The sequence below is a fragment of the Dreissena polymorpha genome, chromosome 1 (genome assembly GCF_020536995.1).
Source record: "Dreissena polymorpha isolate Duluth1 chromosome 1, UMN_Dpol_1.0, whole genome shotgun sequence".
Classification (NCBI taxonomy): Eukaryota; Metazoa; Mollusca; class Bivalvia; order Myida; family Dreissenidae; genus Dreissena; species Dreissena polymorpha.
In genome coordinates this window covers 163,984,670-164,002,573 of record NC_068355.1, presented here as the reverse complement: position 1 = coordinate 164,002,573, position 17,904 = coordinate 163,984,670, and the positions used below count along the sequence as shown (strand labels likewise).

At 35.9% G+C, this 17,904-nt stretch overlaps 2 protein-coding genes across 3 annotated transcripts in view; one reads left to right on the top strand and one right to left on the bottom strand.

Annotated features, from left to right (window-relative positions):
• Positions 1-1,545: 1,545 nt before the first annotated feature.
• LOC127858911 (THO complex subunit 7 homolog) lies at positions 1,546-13,331 on the bottom strand. Of its 2 annotated transcripts, XR_008039195.1 has the most exons (9): positions 13,135-13,331; positions 12,508-12,628; positions 12,125-12,256; positions 6,774-6,856; positions 4,365-4,422; positions 4,078-4,144; positions 3,236-3,305; positions 2,464-2,813; positions 1,546-2,299 (listed from the first exon to the last, which is right to left on the bottom strand). XR_008039195.1 is itself a non-coding variant. In XM_052396240.1 (8 exons), the coding sequence occupies exons 1-8, from the start codon at positions 13,151-13,153 to the stop codon at positions 2,749-2,751; spliced, it is 615 nt and encodes a 204-aa protein (XP_052252200.1). In that variant the 5' UTR covers positions 13,154-13,331; the 3' UTR covers positions 1,546-2,748. The 2 variants fall into 2 exon arrangements, 1 of the variants encoding a protein (XP_052252200.1); XM_052396240.1 differs by having other exon boundaries at positions 1,546-2,813.
• A 16-nt stretch (positions 13,332-13,347) lies between these two features.
• LOC127858921 (uncharacterized) overlaps positions 13,348-17,904 on the top strand; it is a 38,713-nt gene continuing 34,156 nt past the window's right edge. The window contains 3 exon segments of the mRNA XM_052396255.1: positions 13,348-13,493; positions 13,667-13,732; positions 14,028-14,132. Coding sequence (XP_052252215.1) covers positions 13,406-13,493; positions 13,667-13,732; positions 14,028-14,132 — 259 coding nt within the window. The 5' untranslated portion in view covers positions 13,348-13,405.

Here is a 17,904-nt window from a genome sequence, read left to right as displayed (position 1 = left end):
GCTAATCAGGGACGACACTTTTATGCACATGCATTATGCCCAGTTTTCTCAGAACGAGGCTCATATGTAAAATAAACTATATATGGGCGTGTTGTGAGAATCTTCATCATGATTAAAGTAAGTACATGTGTGCATGTATAATGGTGTGGTTACTGCTGAATGCTGAATAACTGCTGACAGCTGCTGCTGATTGCTTGGAGTTACTGCCAATATTGTATATATGAGATGTGTCATGCAAAAGCGGGTCTTATACCACATGTGGCCTGCATAGCTCCAGACCAGCCTGTGCATTCATTTTCTGCAGACAGGGTAACTCCTTACCAAACTGAGTGAATGTACTGGCTGTTTAGGAGCTACGCTGGCCGAATATGGCATAAGACCCATTTTTGCACGAAGAAACTCATATACTTATGGAAGTGAAAGTGGAATGAAAAAATACTTATGTGACTGCTGAAAGGTTGAGAATATGTCAAAATGTATCTTTGTTGTATGTTGAGATGTCCTTAGAATCAGGTAGGAGAAACACCACTAGTTTTATGCTGAACGTACTTTACCAGATTTGAATATTTAGATTGTTCACTTATATTCTTTTTTTTTAAACATAAATGAATTTCAGTTTTAATTGGAAAACCTCGCTAGATCTGTGTGGTTTTTGCTTATAAGAAAATGATTAAATTATTTATATTGACAAGTTGGCAGTAGTTTTATTTCTATAATTACAACCAACAAAACATGTAGTTTTTTATGAAATGTAATTTGTGCTTAGATCATTTATTATCTTTGTATTATTTGTTTCACAGACTGTATAAAAACTATAAGCATTTGTGTTACTTTGTAGGTTTATCTTAATTTGTTATATTTATACAAATATACATGCATTTTTTCCGTCCTGCTTTTATTAACTGCTTTTGCAAATGTCTGTGATATTTTCGTTTTAAGCAGGAATGCTGATTTTGTATTTTTTTTGCAGTATTTCTGTGATTTGATTTCAAGTATATTTTTGCTTTGAATGTTTTGTTTATCCCACTAAAATTTTTATCTTTTCAATACAAATTGTATGAAATGTTGCCTCTATTTTGTTTTCATATATGAAAATAAAAATAAAATAATGAAAATTTTTTTTTGCTTTTGTATCAAATAGTTGATACCTCTTTAACCTCGTGATGTCTAAGCATTTGAGCCTCATTCTGGGATAACAGGGCTTAATGCATGTGCGTAAAGTGTCATCCCAGGGGAGCCTATAAAGTTCCACCTAGCTTATCAGGGACAACACTTTCTGTCTAAACTGGCATTTCGTTTAGAAGAGACCTCCTTAAATGAACAATTCTGCAAAAGCAGCCAGTGTTGTCCCTGATAAGCCTGTGAGGACTGCACAGGCTAATATGGGAGGATACATTATGCACATGCATTAAGCTCTGTTTTCCCACAACAAGGCTCAAATTTTGTCAAGAATATCTGGAAGATCTCTGCACCATTTCTGCAGTCAAAATGTGTTGTACGTTCCCATGTAAATGCATCCAATACAATATATTGACAAGAAGTTAATGTATTTAATATTTTAATATGAAATTAATATTACAGAGATAATTTAAGTAGCTATAAAGCTATGCATTTCTAATTCAAAGTTTGCAGCACATGTTACAGCAACATAATGTAAGTTTTACCAAATGAAAAAGTTATACAATGAAATTACAAACATTAAAGTTGTATCCACATTTTGTCACACACACCTCATGAATTGTTGTATAATATCCTACAAGATAATAAGTAATCAATAGAGACGCCTTCAGTACCCTAACAAAAAACACAAATAACCATACATATTTTCTTAACACAAACACCATGACTACATTAAACTTCAAGAAAATTGCTTCTAACAAAAAAAATCAAACATTTGATTTAAAAAAGATCTTATTAAACGTTCAGCGGTCACTGGTCTCCAGTAATTCAAACAACATGATGTGACCCTGTCTGAAGCTCCACTACACTGTATTTCTACTGTGAGCCTTGCTCTGCGAAAAGGGGGTTTAATCCATGTGTGATAAGTGTAATCTCAGATTGGCTTGTGCACTCCACAACTGCTAATCAAGGATGACACTTTCCACCTGAACTGGATTTTCACCAAGAAGAAACTTTAAAGAACAAGTATCGTTGGAAACGATGGATGCTCCCCGATGATGCGCTTTGTCAATCTATGTGTTAATAACCACCTAAAAAAATCTATTATTAGCCTTGGTGACTTGACCTTGAACCCAGTGACCTCAAACCTCATCAAAAGGTAGAGGTCCATGCAAGGTACCTACATGCCTAATATGAAAGAGATCGGTAAAGTAGTGAAGGCCCTATGAGGAACTGTAACAAAAGCGTGACGGAAAATCTATTACTAGTATTAGCCTCGGTGACCTTGACCTTGAACCCAGTGACCTCAAACCTCATCAAAAGGTAGAGGTCCATGCAAGGTACCTACATGCCAAATATGAAAGAGATCGGTTAAGTATTGAAGGCGCTATGAGAAACGGTAACAAAAGTGTGACGGAAAGAAGTAAGGAAGGAAGGATGGAAGGAAGGAAGGACAATCTGGCAACTATATGCTCCGCCGAAATTTTATTTCGGGGAGCATAAAAATACCATAAAAGCTAACAGTGAACTTAAAGCACATGAATTAAGCCCAATTTTCCAGAACGAGGCTAATTTCTAATTTATAAGTCATTCATGAGGCTACATTCCACGGATATTTCAGTGCTAAAGTCACGTGGTGTCCATCTCGTCTGGCTTGGCGGTCTCTCCCTCTTGGACCATGCCCCCTTCCTCCTCTGAAACAGCAACATTAACATATTCAGAGGTGCGCAGAACACAGCAACATAAGATACCATAACATAACCCTGACATTAAAAAGTATGCTATTATGGGTGTGTTACAAGCAAAGACATACACAATTTTCATTGGGTAATTTATGTTGATTGTAGTTGTATGCTAGCCTGAAGTTGTGTGTTAGTCTGTAGGCGTATGCAGGCCTGTTTGTAGGCCAGTGTATGTTAGCTTGTAGGTGTATGTTAGCCAGCTGCAGATGTATGTTAGCCGATTTCTAGGTGTATTTTAGCCTGTGTGTAGGTGTATATTAGCCTGTAAGTAGGTATATGCTAGCCTGATTGTAGGTGTATATTAGCCTTGTGAACATGTGTATTTAAGCCTGTATGTAGGTGTATGTTAGCCAGCTTGTCCAGCTGAGACCTACCTTCCAACATGGCCTGGAGCTCATGAATGGCCGAGATCAGCACATGGAACTGCTTACGTCTCATGTCCAACTGCAACAAAGGCGTTACCATGACAAATTAATTGCACAGACCCACAGTTGTTGTATATATGATGAACATTAACCTTAACCTGATTTTCTAAGTACAAAAGAGACCCTACTCATGCTTATGGGCTGGTCTATGGTCATAGGTCTTTGTCAGTGAATGTTCATAAAGATCCTGAACACTTATGTAACGTTTCATTTCAATATCTGTAGTAAATACACTAGATATAATACATATACTGCATATAACAGGGATGAAAACTAACGTTTACAATAGGTTGCCCATACAAGCAACCATCTTTAGTATTTTGTTTGCCAAGCTAAAGACTAACACGCCCAGTACCATGTTCATGTAGCATCATATGATGTATCTAATACTTTCTTTAAATCAAAGAATAGATAACTAAATAACAAAACTGCTAACATGACACACTTTCTGTGTATCATGTCTTAATATGAGTCTGAGTTGAACCATTTCCTTGGCCTTGACAAATGAATATTATTAAACTACTTATTAATCCACAGTCGCCAATTTTTATTAAATGTTTAATTGCACTGAATTGTTTCAAGCTTTAAAACGGCTAGTTGCCTGGCCGGACTACAAACTTTTGAATTTTGAGTTGCCCAGGCCAAAATCTACTGGCTTCAGACTCACGGGAAACCACTAATTTCCATCCCTGTATAAAGTGTCATCCCTGATTAGGCGGATATTCAGTGCACATGCATTAAACCCCATTTTCCCAGAGCAAGGCTAAATGTGTCATCCCAAAGCAAGTGACCTTCTGTTCCATGGTTTTCTTGGTTTCCTCGAGCTGTGACAGTTCTTCTGCTACCAGCTCCAACTTCCTGCAAACACAAACACAAGCTTGTAGCCGAGGCGTCTGCTGCTTGCATGTACACCACTGATGATAAAATGCTCGACTTTCTGCTTCTTTTAATTTAAATAATTTAAACATATTTATCTTATCTTGATCGCATCATAAATAATTGGCTTATTGAAATGCTTTTGATTCTGCAGGGAAGAACCAGTACTTTGTGGGAGATATGAGGACTCTGGACCACTTACTTTGTTGTACCCAGTCTGTCTGGATGCTTCTGTATATCCTTGGCCATTGTGTCATATTCTGGAACATGGTCAGTCAAGCAGTAAACCACATACATGCCAACACATAAAACACATCTTATTTTTCAAAGATTATTTTCCCAGCATAACATTTTCAAACCGTTCAGTAAATTTTTTACAGTAGTTTAGTTACACAAAGACATCCACATTATTTGGTGTACATTATGTAGTATTAATATTTTACTATATAATTAAAACTCAAGTCAGAACATTTAAAAATCAAAAGAACGGATAACTTTTGTTATCTATAATCTAAACGTATTCCTTTTCTTCACATATTTAATAAGATCTATTTTAGGATTTTTCTCCAGTTTTAAGTCCATAACTTGATATCATTTACCAAAACAAGATGATCACACATGAGTGGAGAGAATGCTACAGGTTTACACTCGAGCCTCGCTCTGGGAAAACAGGGCTTAATGCATGTGCATGTGTTGTCCCAGAATAGCCTGTGCAGTCTGTTTATAGTTTTGTTTATAGGAAGTCTCTTTTTAGCCAAAAACCAATTTAGGTGGACAGTGTCATCCCTAAGACTGACCAGACTAATCTGGGACAAATCTTTAGTCTTATGGCACATGCATTAAGCCCAGCTTCCCCATCTGGGACAAATCTTTAGTCTTATGGCACATGCATTAAGCCCAGCTTCCCCATCTGGGACAAATCTTTAGTCTTATGGCACATGCATTAAGCCCAGCTTCCCCATCTGGGACAAATATTGAGTCTTATGGCACATGCATTAAGCCCAGCTTCCCCATCTGGGACAAATCTTTAGTCTTATGGCACATGCATTAAGCCCAGCTTCCCCATCTGGGACAAATCTTTAGTCTTATGGCACATGCATTAAGCCCAGCTTCCCCATCTGGGACAAATCTTTAGTCTTATGGCACATGCATTAAGCCCAGCTTCCCCATCTGGGACAAATCTTTAGTCTTATGGCACATGCATTGCGCCCAGCTTCCCCATCTGGGACAAATCTTTAGTCTTATGGCACATGCATTAAGCCCAGCTTCCCCATCTGGGACAAATCTTTAGTCATATGGCACATGCATTAAGCCCAGCTTCCCCATCTGGGACAAATCTTTAGTCTTATGGCACATGCATTAAGATCAGCTTCCCCATCTGGGACAAATCTTTAGTCTTAAGGCACATGCATTAAGCCCAGCTTCCCCATCTGGGACAAATCTTTAGTCATATGGCACATGCATTAGGCCCAGCTTCCCCATCTGGGACAAATCTTTAGTCTTATGGCACATGCATGAAGCCCAGCTTCCCCAGAGCAAGGCTCATATGCCCTTCCATATGTATGCCCACCTAGAAACATGCAACTCGGTCTTTTTACCACCTTGGACATCGATCTACCTAACATCAAGCAATTTCATCGCTTAATATTTTCACAGTTTTTTAAGTCATATAATAAGTTATCAAAAATTTATAAAATTGATATACATGTATTTATAAAATCTTTAAAATTTTAAATAAATTTAACATTGATTGCTTATTATCTGGGCCTAAATAATCTGGTTTTTATTGATGAATTATTTTTGGGGGGCGGCAAGATCCAGATATGGCAAATAAGCTGGGATGGAATCACACAGCTGTGGATCATACGACGTCTGAGATAGTGTATACATGTCGCCGAAAAGCTGAGTGTAATTATTTTCATATTATTTATATTTTACGTATTGGATTGAGCAGGTTTGAGTGAGTTCTTTGAGAGCCTTAGTATGAAGGACTTTGTGAACGTAATCCTTCCCTTCCTAGTTGCTTACTTTTCAAGAAATCCGTAAGAAAGTGGTCAAAATCATGCCAAAGACAAATATGAGAACACACTAAAACCTGCTCAATCCAATACGTAAAATATACAGAATATAGAAATAATTACACTCGGCTTTCTGACGACGTGTATACACTACCTCAGCTGTCGCATCATCCACAGTCGTCGCTGGAGGTGATTGAATGGTGTGTGAATATGTCCAGAAGGGCATATCTCCACCATTCCATGTGTGAGCAGCTCAAACCAACCACATTCCATCTGTGTCATGGAGCTCTAACCCTTGTAAGGTTTATGAAAGGTTACACGCCAACCATGTCTGTTTGTGAGAGGCTACACACCAAATGTGTCTTTTTCGTGAGAGGTTACACACTAACCTTGTCTGTTTTGTGAAGTTACACACAAGCCTTGTTATTTTGTGGGAGGTTACACATCAACTTAATATGTTTTGTGAGAGATGACACACCAACCTTGTATGTATTTGTGCGCACCAACCTTGTATGTAAAGGTTACACACCAACTTTGTCTGTGATGAGAGGTTACACAACATCTTTGTCAGTTTTGTGAGGTAACACACCAACCTTGTCTGTTTTTCCTGATCTGTTTGGCCTCTAGAAGCTCCTTCTTGCTTCCTATGATTTTCTGCTCAGCTTCTTGTATCTGACTCACTGAAATAACAAGCTGACTCAGTGAAATAACAATCAGCAGGAAAGATATTTTAATAATCTTACGAAACTATGCACATGAGTTCTTTATTGTTCAAGAGGTAAGAAAATAATTCTTTAGGTAAAACATTTACAAGAGGGTCATGATGGCCCTGAATCGCTCACCTAACTAACCAAATACAATCCCAACCCAGTTTTCATCAAGATAAACATTCTGACCAAATTTCATAAAGATTGGATGAAAACTGTGACCTCTATTGTCTACACAAGTTTTTTTTTATATTTGACCTATTGACCCTAGTTTTTGACCCGAGGTGACCCAAATACAATCCCAACACAGATTTTATCAAGATAAACATTCTGATCAAATTTTATAAAGATTGGATGAAAACTGCGACCTCTATTGTCTACACAAGGTTTTTCTATTATTTGACCTAGTGACCTAGTTTTTGACCCCAGATGACCAAAATACAATCCCAACCTAGATTTCATCAAGACAAACATTCTGACTAAATTTCATGAAGATTGGATAAAAACTGTGACCTCTATTGCCTACACAAGGTTTTTCTATTATTTGACCTAGTGACCTAGTTTTTGACCCAAGATGACCCAAATACAATCCCAACCCAGATTTCATCAAGATACAAATGTAAACATTCTGACCAAATTTCATAAAGATTGGATGAAAACTGCGACCTCTATTGTCTATACAAAGTTTTTCTATTATTTCACCTAGTGACCTAGTTTTTGACCTAGTGACCTAGTTTTTGACCCCAGATGACCCAAATACAATCTCAACCCAGATTTCATCAAGATAAAAATTCTGGCCAAATTTCATATAGATTGGATGAAAACTGTGACCTCTACTGTCTACACAAACAAATTGTTGACGGTTTTTCTATTATTTGACCTAGTGACCTAGTTTTTGACCTCAGATGACCCAAATACAATCCCAACCCAGATTTCATCAAGATAAACATTCTGACCAAATTTCATAAAGATTGGATGAAAACTGCGTCCTCTATTGTCTACACAAGGTTTTTCTATTATTTGACCTAGTTTTTTACCTAGTGACCTAGTTTTTGACCTCAGATGACCCAAATACATTCCCAAGCCAGATTTCATCAAGATATACATTCTGACCAAATTTCATAAAGATTGGATGAAAACTGTGACCTCTATTTTCTAAACAAGGTTTGTCTATTTTTTGACCTAGTTTTTGACCTAGTGACCTAGTTTTTGACCCCAGATGACCGAAATACAATCCCAACCCAGATTTTATCAAGATAAACATTCTGACCAAATTTCATAAAGATTGGATGAAAACTGCGACCTCTATTGTCTACACAAGGTGTTTCTATTATTTGACCTATTATGTGACCTAGTTTTTGACCTAGTGACCTAGTTTTTAACCCCAGATGACCCACATACAATCCCAACCCAAATTTCATCAAGATAAACATTCTGACCAAATTTCATAGAGATTGGATGAAAACTGTGACCTCTACTGTCTACACAAGCAAATTGTTGACGGACACACACATACCGACGCCGGACATCACACGGTCACATAAGCTCACCATGTCACTTCGTGACAGGTGAGCTAATAATAAAACAAGAGGGCCATGATGGCCCTGTATTGCTCCACTGTTTTTTATGCCAAAAAACGTGAAATGCGCATGGGTTGAAATGTACTCAAGCATGTGACTTTCTCTTTCTATCCCTTGTCCCACTGGGCGCTTAAAGTTGGAAGGATGAGCATTTTTATACATGGAAAACGTTACAAGGGTGTTAACTAAACAGACTAAAAAGCCTGGGAATTGTCGCACAGGTCCTTTGCTTATAACGTAGGTACATTTATCTCTCCAAAAGATATTGTTGTTCTTTCTATTTCACATATTTTTAGATGCTGAAGATCAAATCTACGCATGTTCTACAAGATTAATGAAAGTTCCTTCATTCATTCATGAATCTTTTTCCAAAATTCTAAAAAGTGTTTGTAGGTTTCAAAGCTTCTGTTACTTATATAGTTCATGGCATATGCAAAATACCTTTAGACGTAGATCACCTGATCTTTACTTCATTCTTGAGGCATTAGTGAGTGTAGCAGGATTGTTAACGTGGTGTAGAAATTGTTTATTGTACAAAGAAGATATTTGCCTGAGGAAACATAAAGTAACGAGTTTTTCTGGTTCATGAGGTGCTGAAAGGCAGTAGGAATGATAACTTTGTAGAGGTTGTTTGTTCCAAAAGACCATAACTTCTCCTGAAGAGTTTGTTTTCGTTTTGAAAACAGGACTTCCGGTTTCGATTGGGGTAGTCCAAAATGTGTCGTTTGGTAAAGGGTTAACATTTATGGATAGTTAACATGTTGGTCTACCTTTCACGCTTGACATGTATGCATTTATCTCTAATTATTAAAAAGTTATTTCAAGTGTATTTTGATAAACTTTTTGTTTGAGAAGAAAATAGTTTATTCATCCCATAATGAATAAATAGCAAAAACGCATAAACATGCAAAGTTCAACGACTTCCTGTAGCCATGTTTTTTGACGAATCAAATTTTCTTGAACAACTTTTTAATAGGAGCCTTCAAGGGATAAATTTGGCCCCAGGGGCATAATTTGAACAAACTTGGTAGAGAACTATAAGATGTCACTACATACCAAATTTGGTAGCCCTAGGCCCAATGGTTATGGACAGGAAGATTTTTAAAGTTTGCACAAAGGAGGCTTTATATAAGAATATGTTCAGTTTTGTGACCCCCGGGGCAGGGTCAAATTTGAGCCCAGGGGAATAATTTGAACAAATTTGGTAGAGGACTAATAGATGTCACTACATACCAAATTTAGTAGCCCTAGGCTCTATAATTATGAACAAGAAGATTTTTAAAGTTTGCACAAAATAGGCTTTATTTCAGCATATGTTCATTTTTGTGACCCCCTGGGCAGGGTCAAATTTGACCTCAGGGGCATAATTTGAAAAAAACTTGGTAGAGAACTTTAAGATTCTAAGACATACCAAATTTGGTAGAAATAGGCCCAATGGTTATGGACAGAAGATTTTTAAAGTTTGCACAAAATAGGCCCAATATAAGCATTTGTTCATTTTTGTGACCCCTGGGGAATGGTCAAATTTGATCCCAGGGGCTTAATTTGAACAAACTTGGTAGAGGACTATTAGATGTCACTACATACCAAATTTGGTAGCCCTATGCCAAACGGTTATGGACAAAAAGATTTTTAAAGTTTGCACAAAATAGGCTTTATATAAGCATATGTTTATTTTTGTGACCCCGGGGGCAGGGTCAAATTTGACCCCAGGGGCATAATTTGAACAAACAAAGTAGAGAACTATTAAATGTCACTACATACCAAATGTGGTAGCACTAGGCCCAATGGTTATGGACAAAAAGATTTTTAAAGTTTGCACAAAATAGGCTTCATATAAGCATATGTTCAATTTATTGACCCCCAGGGCGGGGGCAAATTTGACCACAGGGGCATAATTTGAACAAATTTTAAAGAGGTTCACCCCAGGAACATTTGTGATAAGTTTTATCAGAATTGGACTTGTAGTTTAGGAGAAGAAGATGTTTAAAGAAAAAATTAACACACGCACGCACACAGGACCATGACATAAGCCCCGCTGGCCTCTGGCCAGTGGAGCTAAAAATCATAAAAATAATAATGGTTGGAGTGAGAGGTAAGTTGTGTTGATACTTCATTTATTAACTCTGTCAAACAAATGTAATGCAACTTATTTCCTTATTCAATGGCAGCCACATTTCCAATTCAATGGCAACCACATTTTCCAATTCAATGGCAGCCACATTTCCAATGCAATGGCAGCCACATTTTTCAATTCTATGACAGGCAAATTAAATGGCGGGCACAATTTCCTTTTCACTGGCAGGCACAGTTCCCTATTCCATGACAGCTACATTTCCCAAATCAATGGCAGCCACATTTTCCTATTCAATAGCAGCCACATTTTACAATTAAATAGAAGGCACATGTTTTATTCAACTGCAGGCCTAGATTCCTATTTCCACAATATCCCATTAATGGAAGCAACGTTTTCCAATGAAATGGCAGACACATTTTCTTTTTTAATGGAAGGCAATGGCAAACAAAGTTTCCAATTAAATGACAGGTAAAGCTAACTAGAGCTTTGTAACAGACGTGACAAATACCCCCACATGTCGCATTGACACAGAATATTTTGCATGTTGTCTTCACAAAAAACAGCGGACACCATGCTCAGTGTTTAAAACGCACTAAGTGACCCCGTGACCTAGTTTTTGACCCGGCATGGCCCATGTTCGAACTTGACCTAGACATCATCTAGATACAACATCTGAGCAAGTTTGTTGAAGATCGAATGAAAACAACTTGAATTAGAGAGCGGACACTTAATTGGGACCAACAGACCGACAGACAAGCTTACTCCTATATACCCCCCTAAACTTTGTTTGTGGGGGTATAACTATTCCACAACAGTTTCCTATTTCAGTAATACAGTTGTTCCTGTTTATTATTAGTGTCATCATTCTTCCTCATAGTTGCTCTAATATGTTGCCATCTTCTTATACCCTAAAATCATTTATATTGTTGGAATCAAATTTCATGTCTTGTTTGGAAAGATCATGGACATGTCAATTCATGGATTTCTGATTTTTGAAAAAGATGAGGAATTCGAGGTGGTTATTTTCCAGTGTGTTTGTGCTAAATTCATTATTTGGTCAACCCATGATATCAATGAAAATTTATACCCCACAAATAATAATGATTTTAAATTATTGCTTCAATACAGCAACTCTCCTTAGGAAATAGCATTTGGAAAGATTTAACTAGAAAATGGATTTGTTGACTTTAACATTTCAATAACAACAGTTTATTTTTCAGTGACTAAGATTCTGTGACTTTTTCTATATCCGCACAGGCTAATCAGGGACAACACTTTCCACGTTTACGACATTATTCGTTTAAATGAAGTCTCTTTTTAGCAAAAATTCAATTTAGGCGGAAAGTGTCGTACCTGATTAATCTGTGCAAACTGCACAGGCTAATCCGGGACGACACTTTATGCACATGCATTATGTCCAGTTTTTTCAGAACACGACTCATTTTATTACCAATCACCACACAAGTTATTTTGCCAGGATGGGAATCAAATTGCCTATTTGCTGATTGAGCTCACTGTACTTGACTATTTGCTGATTGAGCTCACTGTACTTGCCTATTTGCTGATTGAGCTCACTGTACTTGCCTATTTGCTGATTGAGCTGGCTGTACTTCTCTTGCTCTAGGAGGTTCATCTTGTACACCTGTGCAGACTTCTGAATGGCGTGGTCACTTTGTGCAAGCGTCATCAACATTCGTTGTACACTGATGTGACTGAAAACACACATGGGATTAAAAACACAATGGCACGTGAAATGAACACCAAGGCACAACTTTCTGCAAATCATCTCAATAACAAAAACATGTGAGCCAAGGTTAATAAAAATCTTTCAAAAGGCAAGATGATATGGAGCAGACACTTAAAAGGAGTCTAGAATATTTTACCTGCATGTATGACCCTTACATTAATTTTTTTTTTACATTTTACAAATCAATCACTGATTTGTAAATTCCAGCTTCCTTACCTCTCTTCGGGACTGTCGTCACTGTTGCACCAGCGAATGAACATCCTAAGAAAGTTAGTGAGACGTTTTTCATCATTGCCAGCATCTCCATCAATCAGCAATCGCTTCTTGATAATCTCGTCTAAAACATAGACCTGAACATAAATTAAGGTTCGCTGTTCCGTTCACAAATGGATGCCAAAATCACAATAAGGCTAAATTGATGTCCTTTAAGCTAAGCTAGGCTTAAGAATTAGTTATTGTCATTTTTTAAATTATCTCAGTGGTTTCCTATAGAACGAGCATTTATTGTGTTCTATATGCATTGACGTTGATATATTTTCTTTATTGCCTTAGTCTTATCCATATACGAAACTGCCCCAGAGGGGTCCTGTACATTACTGGAAGAAGAAGAAGAATGGTTTCACAAAGACATAAATACTTGCAAAAGACTTGGAAAAGACACTGAAAAAAAACTGAAGTCACGAAAACATATTACAGACCACAATTTAACAAGTACATTTACATATAGTCCCCTCTATTTTTTAATTAGTATGTTTTATTTATTCTATGCTAGATATTCATTTAGTGATTTTTGTCTTTATTACTAAATATGATATTTAAAGCAGAATGACATTCGATAGTTACCGTCCGAAACACTAGCCATTTGTGAGTGTCTTATATCATTAACAATCAATAATTAAAAACAATTCAAGATTTAAATGACCATACAGCATTGATACATGAGCTATAGTGGGAACAATTTAACATAATCTTTTTTGTTTACAGCTATGTAAATTTTGTTAAAGCATTTTAAAGTTTTAATGTTTTTATTAAATAAATATATGAGCGTCTCGAGTTCGGAAATAAGCGAGAATGACGTCACGTTCGTATAAACGAAAAGAAATACAAAACTAAAATGGCGACTCTGGACGACAGTCCGTCGCTATTTTCAGGGCAACAGTGGTCAGATTGGGCAGATGCTGTCTTGCCTGACACTGAACCTGGTAAATGTCAAACACCTTATTCAATCACATGTCCTTTCCACCTATTGCTTATCTTCTTTATGACAGATATTTTGTAAACGAAAGCATAGTTTGTCACGGTGGAAACCGTCAAATGTTCATGAGTGAAACCAAGACGTTAAATTATTTGTCATATGTGCTGTTTGTTATTGCAGATGATCATAAAATTGATACTGCTGAGGATGGTACAGAAACAGACAGTATGAAGTTAAAACTGGAAGGTATTATAGTAAAAGAAACGTCCCAGTCTATCTAGTGTTACCTTTTCATTGACCTATGCACATTCACTATGATTCAGTTGTAAACTATAGTTTTCACAGCATTAATTACTGGTGCAACAGTGTATTATTTAATGATTTGTTAGAGAGATGACTTATAAAAACAAATGAACATTTGTCTCATTTATAAGTAATGCTAAAAACTATTAACATTATTAATTTGTTTAATTCGCATACAATAATAAATATTTTCACCTGCACATTTCTAAAATGGCCGGAGATTTTTTCTTTTTTCCAGACATGCCGCTGTTTGGACTGTGTCCATCAAGGGATGAATTCTACCTGGTTGTCTGTGATAGATGTAATCAGGTTCTCAAACCACAAGCATTTCAGGCCCATTTAGGTAAGGATAGATGGATTGCATGTGTACATGTTTACCATTAACTTAGTAAACATGTTTTCACAATTTCATGGGTTTCACTGGATCAACAAAATTGTCTCAACTTTTTGGGATGTTAAAAACATTTAAATGTCTGTATATCAGACCCTTTTTTAATATAGTCAATGACATTTATGTAAAAAAGTATATTGAATAATTGTTATTACCCTGTATTCCATTTATGTCTTTGACTTTATTATTTCTTTTTCAAGGATACAAAGACATAAATTGCAAGATTAACTTTAAAGTCTTAATAAGCTTTATTTTTGTATAAAAATAACAATTTTGCACCAAGGTCATCATACTTCCAGTTGTCATTGAATGTTCTTCAAGCTACTAATTTGTCATGTTTTTGCCAGTGTTTGTCCATAGTAATATTTTTTTTAATTAAAATAATTAATATTGACACATTTCAAGAGTCGATAAACATCATTGTCACCATGAAGTACCATCAATTCCATTCTCGCGATTGAAATTCAAATTTATAATTGTTAATTATAGGAGATATTTATTTACAGCATGTTATTTCAACTCTTAAATAATGTCAGCATTATTTACAGTTTCATCGGGTCACGAAAATATATGACAATATTATAATAACAATTTACTTGCAGAGTGCTTAATCCTTCTTTCAAACAAGATCTATTATTGTTGAAATAACAACTGTCTGTCCCATTTTCATGTTAAATAAATCAAATGAAAGGACAGACATTGTTTTTAAGTGCCGAAATCAAATCCAAAAGAAATATGTTTTTCTATGCTGTAATTTAGCCTCATTGTAGAAAAAAGGGAAACACATTTCCAGGCCTTGACACTAACTTTTTCGAAAGGGTTCCCACAGGGAACCCTACTTTAAACTTTTGGTTACCCTCACCTAAGCTAGAGTTCCCTCCTGTTCCAACGCACAGGGTAATGGCAAATAAGAACAAGAAGCATACTAGTAGTACACATTTTTATTATCATCATGGGCAGGCAGATATTTTAGAAATTAAACAACGCATCATTACGTAGACAGTAGCTGCACAGCTGTATGCGAAAAAGGTAAATCAGTATAATATGTCGACAACATACCTGCGTAGCATCGTCCGAAATATGAAATATCCGACTTCTATTTCAATATATAAAATTCAAGATATAATGGCGACTGAACTGTTTTACTTTAAGGAAAAAACAGTAAAACAATGTTTTTAATTAAAATGAAACACAACAAACTAAATACTTATCATGTTAACGGCTAAACGACTAATTATCCCAATATTATATTGTCATTGAATCACACATTTCAATTAAAATTATGCCCCTTGAAAGTTAATGCATATTGATATAACAAATTCATCATACGTAATCAAACTTTTTAAGTCATCGACAATGAGTTACTTCCCTTTGTTTAATTGGAATACTTTGCGCATGTACCACATAGTTACTGTTCCGAGATATTAAAATTACACTACTTTTCTGTTACGGAAGTTCTTCTTATAAACACGGCAAGAAATAAAAGATAATTACGCGGATTCAAATGGTCAATCAATACGAAGTGGTTCTATAAATTAAGGGTTCCCAGAGAATCACCCAGCTTGAAAGAACTGGTGACCCTCGCCAAAATCTGGTGTCCTCGGGTTCCTGGGACACCATTAGTGTCGAGGCCAGATTTCCAAATAAAAATATGCTTAACTAACAATTTTGCATTTGTACTTTTAATTTAAACATCCCTATATTGCAAGCAAAATCATAAACATATCAGAAGATGACAAAATAAATGTGTCTGGTTTTTAGAAAACTGGACATAATGCATTTGCTTAAAGGGTCGTCCCAGATTAGCCTACGCAGTCCGCACAGGCTAATCAGGGACGACACTTTCCGCTTTTATGACATAATTAGTTTCAATGAAGTCTCTTCTAAGCAAACATCCAATATAGGCAGAAAGTGTCGTCCCTGATTAGCCTGTGCGGACTGCACAGGCTAATCTGGGACGACACTTTACGCACATGCATTATGCCCAGTTTTCTCAGAACACGACTCAGTGCTAGCTTTGATTTCAATGGAGTGTGATTGTGTCTAAGAAAGCATGAAACAGATGCTGTGACGTCTGAGATAATCTTTCAAACCATGTCAAGAAATAAAACAGTGGGTACCAATAATCTGGCCCTTTTCTGTTTTGATTTCCTATAGATTTCACTGGAAAACTGTATATATTTTTATGCCACCGGATCGAATGATTGGGGGTATATTGTTTTTGGCCTGTCTCTCTGTCTGTCATTGTATGTGTGTGTCTGTCCCAAAACTTTAAGGTTGGTCATAACTTTTGAATTATTGAAGATAATAAATTGATATTTGGTATGCATGTGTATCTCATGGAGCTGCACATTTTGAGTGGTGAAAGGTAAAGGTCATCATTCAACGTCAAAGGTCTTTTTTTTCTAAAATAGCTGCCGTGCGTCTTCAAAGCGCAGTAGGTGGCATTGTGTTTCACAAACACAGCTCTTGTTTTAACATGATAGATATACATTTCTGTTAATGAAATGAGTCACTATGATAAGAAAAAGAAATTTTTGATGATATCGGCATAAAGGAAGCCTGCGGTTGTCAAAATAGGGCTTAAAGAGAAAAAACTGTTGATAATGGCCAACTGGAATCGGTAATTTCTCCAGTCTTGGGAAAGTAAACCTGTACTTTATAAAGAAGCCTTAAAAAGGTGAAAAAAAATTGCTGATTAAATAAAACCAGGTATAACCAGTTTTGGGGCCATTTAACTTTGAAAAACTTTTTTTGGAAGAAAACTTTCAACATAACAGTATGTTTAAATAAAACGTAAATCAATTCCATAATTGTGTACAGTAAAGTATCAGTGTATATATTATTGAAATACTTGTATGGAAAGTAAATGTAATGTGTATGAGGTATGTATGTATGTATATGTATGCCCTAAATCAGGTGAAGTAATATTTATATTTTTAGATTTAAATTCATACTTTCTTTATACATTTAAATGTTGTATGGTATAGAGGAGGCAGATATCATCTCCAGACTTTTGACTTTGCAATAAAACAAGACACAACTTTCATCTGAATCATCTTTCTAATGACCCAGTTTTCTAAAGATAGTGGCGTAAAGTTTGTCTCAGTAATTATAGCCACCTATTAAATGTTAGTTTAGTTTAAAAAGCAAACAAATATAAGAACAAATATTGATAAAAGGGATTTCACAGGGGCCAGTAAAAAAAAAAAAAAAAAATAGTATATGTAAGAAAAAGAAACTTTTTCTTACATATACTATTAATTTTTTTTTTTTTTTTTTTTACTGGCCCCTGTGAGGGAATAAGTCTGAAAAAAAAAAGCCAGTTGAGCCTTAAAAGGGGCAGGGTGATTTCTCTCATGAAAAATAGTAAATTGTTAGTGACTGTTTCCACTAAGTTATTTACATTCAACCATCCATTCAGCATATATTCCATGAGGTTTGTTCCTTATTGAAAATAATGCGATTGTAATACAATGTATACTGTATGTTATTCTATACAATCGTTAATAGCTGATTAAAACATATTGTGCAAGTCTGTAGGTAAATGTCATAATATTGGTACATGGAAGAGGGGCTAAAAAGGTGGACAAATGTAAAAAGCTGCGGCATAAATATGAAAGCCCGTCTCCCTTGCCATAAGTATGTATCTACAAGTTGCTTAATGTTAATGTCTTGTTTATATGAATACTCACCCAGATATTTATTTTAATAACTTAAATAA

Coding starts and splice junctions, on each gene's coding strand:
- LOC127858911 (XM_052396240.1), bottom strand. Junction 4,423..6,773: donor GATCAGGAAAAACAGACAAG/GTTGGTGTGTTA, acceptor ACCATGTTCCAG/AATATGACACAATGGCCAAG. Junction 4,145..4,364: donor GACAGACTGGGTACAACAAA/GTAAGTGGTCCA, acceptor TTGTGTTTGCAG/GAAGTTGGAGCTGGTAGCAG.